At 38.2% G+C, this 10,907-nt stretch overlaps 1 protein-coding gene across 1 annotated transcript; it reads left to right on the top strand.

The window, feature by feature from the left end:
• Nucleotides 1-589: 589 nt before the first annotated feature.
• Nucleotides 590-7,393, top strand: fbxo30a (F-box protein 30a). The gene is made up of 3 exons (XM_081348065.1): nucleotides 590-816; nucleotides 3,089-5,159; nucleotides 5,270-7,393. Exons 2-3 carry the CDS (start codon nucleotides 3,135-3,137, stop codon nucleotides 5,471-5,473), a joined length of 2,229 nt encoding a protein of 742 aa, XP_081204191.1. The 5' UTR covers nucleotides 590-816; nucleotides 3,089-3,134; the 3' UTR covers nucleotides 5,474-7,393.
• The last annotated feature ends 3,514 nt before the right edge of the window (nucleotides 7,394-10,907 follow it).

Below are 10,907 nucleotides of genomic sequence, written 5' to 3'. Positions count from 1 at the left end.
GAATTAAACAATAAAAACAATAGGACATTGGTACAGTTAATGGTATAGTATGGGACGTGGGTTGCTTTGATATATTATATGATGCCATAGCCTACTCCAAAATACTGAAAACTATGGTAGTATCTTAACAGGGATGCGTTTCCCTAAGGCAACTATGGTTGCAAGTTCCATCATTACCAATTGACTTCAATAGAAATTGTGATCATAGTTGGCCAACCATGCTTTTGGGAAATGAACACCAGCATAGGGTCATCATGATTTTGCCAAGTGTAACATGTTCCTGGGACTAGTCAACATATTTTGGCGATCCTGGAACAACATTCCTGTCCAAAAATGTAGTCCTCCTAGTCCTATCCCCATCCCTACCCCTAAACCTACCCATAATTTATCCCTAAAATCAGATGGAAATTATAGGTGAAAAACACTGATGTAGAAGCATAACCCTGATTGTAAGCCTAAACTTGACATAAACTGTAAACTTGTCCCTCAAATCTGACTGGTTGATTGGAATGTTGTTCCAGGATCAACAAAGATGTTGATCCAGGAACATGTTGCACTTGGTGAAATCAAGTTCACCCCATCGTGGTATTATCATGGTACTTTTTGTTTGTGTGTGTCTGTTTAGTCTCCGCCCATCTAGGGCCTCACTTCACTTCAGTATATCAGTACAGTGATACACAGATTTCAACAGAAAAACGGACAGACTGCAGTGAAAACATCGTCTCTGTCATTATACTCGATGAAATAATAATAATTAATTAATTAAACACGTTACTGTCCACTGTCAAACTACTGAAGACTCGTCACAGATTGACGGTAAGACACTTTCATGTCTGTTTACTTTGACTAGTTTCCTCACCGGCTCCGGTCGTTATTAAAATAGCAAAATATGTATATTTCCCTCAGTTTAACATGATATATGTTTGTCAATCTACGATGTTTATTAATTACGTAACGTTATGTTTGTCGTTTATTATATTATCCTGCAGTTCGCGGCTAACCAGCTAACGTTAATGCTAAAGGCTTTGTGTTTGTCAGTTTAACAAATGAAAACAATGACCTGTCATACTATACACATAAAGATGTATTAGGATGGTTAATTTGCGTTTAATCGTTTATTATTGATCTATAGTTGATCATGGTAATCTCAGGTTCATGTTGTTAAGTCGTTATGCACCAGTTTAGGAACAACAACAAAAGCTGCATCAGGTTTCATCAGGAGTTTGACCGGATTGAGTTCAATGCATCTGTAAAACACGTTTAGTATCATGTCATATTTGGGAAACATTTCGTTTTTTCATATTCAGGATCATGTCTGTATAGGATAACTGGAGTCATATCATATTAATCTGTGGTTATCATGGTTTAACTAGATATTCATTTTGGTTTTATTTGTAGAAAATACATGGTTAATTTTACTAAGGGTAGGAGGATTAAGAGCCACAGGTTCTAGACCCTTTATGGCTCAAGAGATGATTAACTCTGCTGTCAGCTATCACTTCTGGCAAATGAGTTATTGTAATAAAAATAATGAGTTCTACTAAACTATTCAATGGTCCGTTTTTCCATGTAATTTACAGTATAGCTCAATACACACATCACATAGCCTATCACATAGCCAAGCAGAAGCAGGGTAGAATGGAATTAATAATATAAGTCTAAATATTTTAAGTAATATTAAAATATTTCAAATTTTTACAAATATTTCTCCTTTCTCTACTTTGGGTTGTGATAAGGTTCTCTATCATTAGCCTATCTTGTTTCATGGAATGCACCCCATCCGAATTTTATATTAAGAATAACATGTATTATTATTATTATCTAGTAGTTATATTTCTGTTATGTTTTATTTTCATGCAGTAAGGTGATTAATTTAAGCGTCAGTCTTTTTTGTTGGAAGACATTAACGTTTCTGTGTGTAAGTTCATCATGAATTGTCACATTACTTGAATGTCATTCGACAATGTATTATATTCCTATATGCGCTCTACTTGACAATTACTTTTTGTTTATTATTAGCTACATGCTTTAAATTAACCTATTCCAATTCCAATTGGATTGAATTTATTTTGTGAATTACTGGAATAGATACTATATCATCTGCTTTCTGTTACAACACAAAATAAAATGCAACCAAATGAGCCTGTTTCTGATAGGCTATGCATCAATATACGCTGCATATATGCATCAACATATGTCTACTAATAAACAAAAATGGCTAATAATTGTGAGTTGTGCAAGTTTCAACAGACCAATAAGTTCTTGCACAAAAATGTAGCCTACTTCTCTACGTGTATCTTTGAGCCCCACTAAGACTGAAATCCTCAAGTCATGTCATGTTTGGGATAATTTTAACATTCTGAAAGCATGCTGTCTGTTGTAAGTACTTTTGAGCGATTGCTTGTGCAACTGTATTATATTCCACATGAGCACTAGATACCAAACACCTAAGTGTTCAAAAAACATCCTCAGAAGTGTTTTGCTGTTTCAAAAGAAGCCATCACAAGACATGTGGCAGGCTGACACGCCGGCATTGTACACAAATATTTCGCAATGTTTATGCCCAGCTGGAATTACGAGGACTATGTGGAAAGTCAGCTCGTTAATTCAAAGCACCCCCCCCCCCCAACTGACTCAGACAGTTTGCATGTAGGTCATGCCGGCTGAGTCTAACTGCATAGCCTATGTCCAGTCAAGCCCTGTCATGTTGGAAAGAGAGAAGCTTCTTAAATTACATTGCAAGATCTTTATGGAAGGGTTTCTTTTGAGTGTAAGCCATGTCCGATTCCTGTAACATACCGTTCAGAAACAAGTGGTCGTGTTCCATCTCAGTCCTCGAAGAACCGGCGTGACTGTGCAACATAAGGAGAGTTGTGAAATGGCAATGCAATGGTTTAGTAATTTGGTAAACACACCGCGAGAGGTCAACTGATTCTGATTTACACTTATCCCTTTTAGGAGACGGTGTAACTTTCCACATGAATGGCATGCATAGATGTTAAGCCATGTGATGTTGAATACAAAGACACCCCACATGGGTATCCAAAATAAGATCAGGTCTAACGGTCTGTTTTCTTTTCTTCCACAGTGTTTGCCATAGCTTCTCTGTGTCAAGCGACTCACTAATATTTTCAATGGAGGAGCTTCATATCCATTGCCTGAAATGTGTCAACCGCCGATGTATGATAAGACCAGAGGCCAGCATTTCCTGTGACCTCATGGGTTGCCCTCTTGTGTGTGGGGCGGTATTCCACTCATGCAAACTGAATGAACACCGCTTACTGTGTCCATACGAAAGAGTCCCCTGTTTGAACCGTGGATTCGGATGTCCGTTTACCCTTGCCAGGGTCAAAATGGCACAGCACCTTGAAACATGCCCAGCCAGTGTTGTGTGTTGCACCATGGAATGGAATCGATGGCCAGTGAGTTACACAGATCGCAAGTCCTACGAGAACTTAAGTAAGGAGGTTTTTGACGTGGAGCAGCTGGACATGGCTTTGGCCCTCCAGGATCAGCGAATGTTGCTGGAGTCACTTAAAATGGTGACCACTGTGACAAAATCTCTGAAAGAGCAAAATCAGGACAATTCCAGTGCCCAGGAATTGGACCCGGAAAATGAATTGATTGAAATGGACGAGGAACCATATGGTGGACCTTACACAGCTTCAGTGGAAAACAGTAGAAGCTTTGCTGCCACTCTGGACATTCTCCGTAGTGCAAAGAATATTGACTCAGTTGTGAACAATCCCAATGGTGAGGAACAGAATGGAGCTTGCGACGGTGTCAGTAATGGCGATGAAGACATTAGTAACGACGCAACGAAAGAAAGTGACACTGATTCAGATTCCGATCTGGGAGCGGTAGGTGGAGCTGACTGTCCTTTTCCAGTAGACCCTGAAGACGAAGGAGATGATTGGTTGGAGACCAGTGGATGCGGTGAATCTTCCGAAGAAGAAGGTGAAGTGAATGGTGGGATAGAACTCAGTGGACTTCATAATGAAGGGGATGGTGACAACCAGGTCAGACTTGAAAGGGTCAATGGTTCTTCAAACATTAGGCAGGTTTTACCTGATCATTCCATACCTGTTTTAGCACAAGATCCAGAAATGGCCCACTTGCCCCAACTACCTCTTCCTTTGCCCATCCCTCTACCTAACCTGATGCGCAGCAACGTTCTGCACCATTTGCCTTTCAGAATTGAGGACCGATGGCTGGAGCGCAAGTTGGACAATCTCCAGGTACTCAGAGGCATGAATTTGTTTACAATCAACGGTCGAAGGACTCTGTTATCCGACCACTATTTATTCAAAGCCAAGATGGAGGACAAGGCGGTGGACACGTCAGACCTTGAGGTGGCAGATGATCCAATGGGTCTCCATGGCGTTGACCTCATCACTGCTGCCTTGCTCTTTTGTTTGGGGGACTCGCCCGGAGGTAGGAGCATCTCGGACAGCCGCTTTGTAGACGGGTATCGTATTGACTTTGGCACACAGACCTTCTCCTTCCCTTCTGCAATACTGGCTACCAGCACCATGGTAGGTGACATCGCCTCAGCATCTGCCTGTGACCATGCCAGTCCACAACTCTCCAACCCCAGTCCATTCCACACCCTCAGATTAGACCTTGTTCTGGAATGTGTGGCTCGCTATCAGACCAAACAGCGCTCAATGTTCACCTTTGTATGCGGACAGTTGTTTCGCAGGGATGAGTTTTCTTCCCATTTTAAGAACGTCCATGGGGACATCCATGCTGGACTTAATGGTTGGATGGAGCAAAGGTGCCCGTTGGCGTACTATGGATGCACCTACTCGCAAAGAAGGTTCTGCCCTTCGGTACAAGGTTTCAGAATAATCCATGACCGACACCTGGGCTCATTTGGAGTGCTACCTGGGTTAGCAGCTTGTCCCAATGAGCCTCTATCCAGAACTGACACCTGCCAGTTTAGGTCCCACTGTGACCACCTTAGTGACCTGCCCTTTGAGTTACTGCAGCACATTGCGAGCTTCCTGGACGGCTTTAGCCTGTGCCAACTCTCCAGAGTGTCTTGCACTATGAGGGATGTGTGTGCCACTCTTCTTCAATCCCGTGGCATGGTGGTCCTGCTCTGGGATAAGACAAAACGAGCTGATGGAACCTCATCCTGGCAGATTACAGACAAGGTAATCAAAGAGTATTCACCTTGGCATTGTCTTAAAACACAAAGCATAAAAAGCTTTTCTCTTTTTTTTTTTTTTTTACATTCTAATTTGTTGATGTTTTTTTGTTTTAGGTGTGGCGATTTAGCACAGCATTTGACACTGTGAACGAGTGGAAGTTTGCTAACATTTCCAGCATGGCCGACCACCTCAAGACGTGCAAGTTTAACATGATAACAAGGAGGGAAGAAGCAATCCCACTCCCATGCATGAGTTTCACAAGAGAACTTACGAAAGAGGGACGCTCACTACGTTCAGTGCTTAAACCAGTGATATAGACTGTAATCAAATGCAGAAGATTTCATTTTATAATACGACATGCCTTATGTGTTTTGGTGAACAGCAGCGTAATCATTAAAACGAGCCTCAACTTAATAAACCACTTTTGAAAGTGATGAAACAATATCTACCTGTTGTATTGATAATGGTTGTGCTGTCTTGTGTTTTTGATACAATATATTCAGTCTTTTTTTACAAATTCACTGCTTTTGTTGAGATATGTAGCTTCAAACCAGAAACACTGAATTGTTAAATGGTGATGACCAAATGGAAAACCATTGTCTGCATTTTTGTAAATCAAGAATACAGGATGCATGTGTTTCTATAATGTAGATCAGTGATTCTCAACTAGTTTTATTTTGGACCCAAATTTACATTGTACGTGAAATGGTGACTGTACACAATATCGGGTATAACCCATGTTTACTGTTGCCTTGTTCATGTTTTCTTTTACCTTACATAGTTTTTCTCCTTGAGGATTAATATCAAGCAAACAGTCTTTTTTGGTATTTAATTTGACAGATGAATTTGCTCCAAAACACAGTTTGATTGGATATAAAGCATAAGATATGGGAAGCATTCCACCTTTTATAAGTCTATTTTTCCCCCTGCTGTCACAAAACAGATCTGCAAACCACCAGTTAAGAACCACTGATGTATATTTTAATCTCCTGATTTCTCTCTCATAGATTTAAAAGTCTATAAAGACAGTCTTTGACATTTTTCCTTTTCATCAGTCTATCAGAACTAACACATAACAGTAATTTATCTAAGACGCATTTATAGAGTTTTTAGCTGTGTACAATATAGTACTTGACACGTGACACTTCCAGTGGTCATCCTCTGTGTCTTTTAAAGCATAAACAGAAACACATGTAAATGTGCTTGATGTTGATGGCATGTGCTGATTGACAAATTACATTTTACAATCTTCCTGGTTGTGAGTCGCTGCACAAAACCTGCAGGACAGGTACAAGACTGCAGTTGTAGCCTGTCAGGATTCTTTGGTTGCACACGGTGCATGTGCAGATGTACTTTTTTTGTCTCAGGGTTTTAACATAAAGCACATGCCATTATAGACAGTTTATCTGTGAAAAACTTGATTTGAGCTTGTGATTCTTCCACTTTTATTTGTTAACAAAGTCAAGACAGAGTTTAATGTTCAGTTTTACTGTCTTTTCAGGTGTGCAGTTACAATGTTTCAGTTCATTAACCTTGTTTTTAGGTTAAACTGAGATTATTTTAAGGAATTGGTTGTGTGATTTGTTTTACTCCATGTGCTTTCTACAAATATTGAGTATGACTTTCCTTATATTTGTGTTGAGTGATGAAAATAGAGCATAATTCTGAAACATTGTTTCTGAATAATCTACTTCTAGCATCTTTGAAAACTGAAGAGTCATAAAATGCTTATTTTTAAAGACTTTATCAAAGTTGACATCAGTTGATGTGCACCATGTTGTTTTTTTCTGGAATTATTTTTTCCCCAAAGGAACAAAATGCATTCATATATTGCGTAAACAGTGTGGAAGCCATTTTTTGGTTTTGAAGAATTCTTTGAATTAATTTACATATATTTACTCTAGGTTTTCCAGCCATATATCATTGTATGAGGGGACTCAAAGAAGAGTTGTGGAAAAGGTTCTGTTGGTTTATTTACTATGTGGTTTCGATTGTATTTTTTTATTTTGAAAGTTTGTGTACAGTCAATTCACTCTCATCTCCAAACCCTGACACTTTTGTAATTTAGTTTTCATATTTGTGGTTTCACATAAACTCATGCATTGTCTCAACCCCCCTTTTTCTATTGTAAAAAATCTAAAACTTTGTCCATCTTGGTTATTTAACATACAGTTGTTTCACATGTTTCATCATTTGTATTTTTTTTAATATTATTTAATAAAGTTTGAAGAACTCCAGGTTGCCGGTGTGTTGTTGTTTTTTAAGCTTCAGATATGCAGCCAACCAAGTGTCAAAGATTTCGAATAAAGTCGTTAAGCAAAGCTGGCAGAGAAATCAATTTTCCCGTTTGTCATCTATCATGTAATGGATGAATAATCCTTTGCTTCACTACTTGGCAGTTTTGTAACCATTGAAATATTAAAAGTAATATAATAAGTAATGGATCCACTTGTATCGATTAAGTGCATGATGTGGCTCTAATTTTATAATAAAATCTGTCAAATGTTTTGTTTTGTTTGTTTGTTTTTCTGGTAAAGATTTTCACCGCTAGGTGGCGCTGCTGCTGCAATTGAGAATAAAAAAACGCAGTTCTTTTTTACGGCACATTAGAGAAACTCACAATTTGTAAACTTAATAGGCAACTACATGTTCATTAAAGTTGCTTCTGAATAGCCTATTTCACCATTCACGAGGCCATACCTCTATAAAATACTTTGGTTCTCCTTTGCAGCCTCTTTTTCAGTAATTTCGTATCTGCGCCAAAACATTCATATCCTAACCGGTGAAAAAAAACATGATGAATGTCCTGAACGGATCCAGGTCTGAGGGGGCTCATCTGCTTCAGTAACCGAATGGAAATTGGCCTTTACAGCAAAGATCTCAGGAGGGTTTTAGACAGACGGGTAATACAACCGTCACCACCAGGCCTCTTTAGCTTAACAAAGAAGCATGTAATATTTTGGAAGCAGCAATGTGATGTAGGTATACATCTTCTAAGATTAATATATTTGACAAAACTCAGGTTTTTGAGCTTTTAAAGCTGTTTAATCCTGAAAGAAGTGATCTTTTTTGTTAGGAACATCTGCTTTGCATTACAATTTGCCTATTATGTAATAGGCTGCAGTAATTACCAATTACATAATGAATGAGGGTTCCTCAAACCATTAGCCCATTATACAGGCATTACAAATCTTCTATTGTCTCCTAAAAGTAAAACAAAACAGAACATTAAATGTTATCTTTAGATATGGAGCAGCTTTAATAGCATCCTGGTTTTAGAAACTGTTTGTAGCATTGCAACTGCAGTCTAATCAAACAAAAGGAGAATCATCCCGTTCAAAACATCCCTAAATAATCATGTATTATTGATATTCAGTTGAGTTTGAGACTGTTTATTAGAAATCTTTTAATGAAATGAGGCCTAAATATGATTTAAATGATCAAAATCTGATTGAAAACACAGAAGGAATGTCTGAGACAAGTATATTTATTTATTACAATGCAGATTTTCCAGTCAAATCCAATTTAGTTTAATGGTGACAGAAGATTTTCACAACAGGACCAATAGCAAACAAGTGCAATTCCAATATAATCGTAAAGATTTGTTGCAACACCGAAACGCACAAGATGCATAGAAATATAGCATCATATGTAAGTAAACAAATGTATAACATCATATTGTTTCAGTCATCATATTACAGAACAAAGATGGGAAACATCTATTACATATCCAATATCAATGGAATTGGAAGAGACTTTTTCTAATTCTTGTTGAAAACAAGGTGGAAAAACAGTGCAAAGTCAAACACAGCAGGAAAGAAATATCATTAAAAAAATGAATGCAAGCAAAAAAAAATTTGAGAATCCTTCCACGGTGCACACGGTACAAAGTAGACTTCGCATTGCTCAGAACTGATTGTCATGTTTGTGTAAATTTTTATCAGTGGCGTTAAAGCATGACGGCAGTCTCTGTGGGAGGAATGGCGTGGGGTCTGATCTGTACGGTCATCCTCTAACGAACAGCTCATGGTTAAACAAATGCATCTGCACTGCGGTCGACTCCAGCTCTTATCATTTTGAGAAGCAGAAGACAGCGATGATGAAAGTCCTGTCACACAGTCATCTCGGTGTGGGGTGTGAGATGAAATCGTATAAAAAGAACTCAAGCTTCAGATCCCAGGCCTGCACTTTTTCATCTGATTGAAGGCCAAGTCTCATGTGTAGTCAAGAAAAACATCCTCAGACCTAAAGGAAAGAGGGTATACTAGATTAAATCGTAAGTCTGAACACACACACAAAAAAAACAGTATATACAGTAGTCCTTGCATACAAACATTTGACAGACTGCATCCTAAATCGCATTCTCTCTGAATATGTACTTCTTTTGAATAAGTAATTACTTTGCAGCCATTAAAAGTATGTTCTACTCTGAAAAATATTTGGTGTTGAAACAATTTTCATTTAGAAACTGCAAGTAAAATTCACAAACAAATTACAAAGAAATGGCAAGTAACCCTGAATTAGTTGTGAAATGTTGAAGTAAAAAAAAAATGAATTTCTTGTAAAATTGTTATTATTCTATATTTACAGTGGTGTAGCCTACTATAAAATAAATGTGTTTAGTATGAATGCAATTCAGATGCAACACATACGATCCGAAATCGTATACTTTATAGTTTAAAAAAAAAAAGTATTGAAGGGAGAAATTTTACAGCAGTCTAAAGATTACCTTATTATAAATTGTTTGTTCAGACACTTGGAAAAACCAAACACCCATGCTAGACTACTATTATGATTTTTCTTTGGCCTTTAAGACAATACGGCCCCATTTGTTGGCAGAGAAACGTATTTCCTTTTTAACTTGGATCTCAATATTGTTGGGTGGATTTGGGATTTTCTATTAGAACGTCCTTAGAGTGTCATAGTCAATGGTGTTCATTCAGACCTTCAGCATTGTTCCACTGGTTCACCTCAAGGCTGCTGTCTTTCACCTCTTTTGTTTATCATGTACACCAATGAATGTCGGAGTAAGTATGAGAATGGTTATATTAAAGTACGTGGATGATTCCGTGATTGTGAGTCTTCTCCACAAACAGTATCTGAGGCACTGTGGACTTTGTGTCTGAGACTTTGTGTCATGGTGCGATCGATTTTCTCTCAGCTCAATGTTAATAAAACACAGGACATGGTTACTGATTATAGGAGGACCCCACCCAGTCCTCTGATGACAACAATTAAAGGTTTGGACATTGAAATTGTTGACACTCACAAATACTTGGGGGTGGTCATTGACAATAAGTTGAGCTTCCAACCCAATTGTCTGACTGTTTGTAACAAAGGTTGTATTTTTTGAGGAAATTAAAATCTTTTAGAGCTTGTCCTTCAATGATGATACTGTTTTACAAACAATTTATTGAATCTGTCCTTTCCTTTTGTATTGTGGCATGGTATGGTACTCTAAGTTTGACTTACAAAAACAGGCCAAGTAGCCTTTGTAAAGGTAGCAGGGAAGAACATTGGTATTGATTAGACTGGTCCTTCTGACATTTTTCAAGAAGGCTCCAGTTATTCTTGGTACTGTTGACCATTCACTACGAACTGAGTTCCAGGCGTTGCAATCAGGCCGTCGTTTTAGAGTGCCTGCAAGCAGGACAAAAAGAACTAACGATTCATTTGTGACTGTGGCCATTAAGCTACTGAATTGTTCAGGCCTGGAGGAGAGGGTACTTAGTATACATAATGTATGAATTA

The sequence above is a fragment of the Scardinius erythrophthalmus genome (assembly GCF_964197995.2).
Source record: "Scardinius erythrophthalmus genome assembly, chromosome: 19".
Classification (NCBI taxonomy): domain Eukaryota; kingdom Metazoa; phylum Chordata; class Actinopteri; order Cypriniformes; family Leuciscidae; genus Scardinius; species Scardinius erythrophthalmus.
This window is presented reverse-complemented; position numbering and strand designations above follow the sequence as displayed.

Coding starts and splice junctions, on each gene's coding strand:
- fbxo30a (XM_081348065.1), top strand. CDS start 3,135: ATGGAGGAGCTTCATATCCATTGCCTGAAATGTGTCAACCGCCGATGT. Junction 5,160..5,269: donor CCTGGCAGATTACAGACAAG/GTAATCAAAGAG, acceptor TTTTTGTTTTAG/GTGTGGCGATTTAGCACAGC.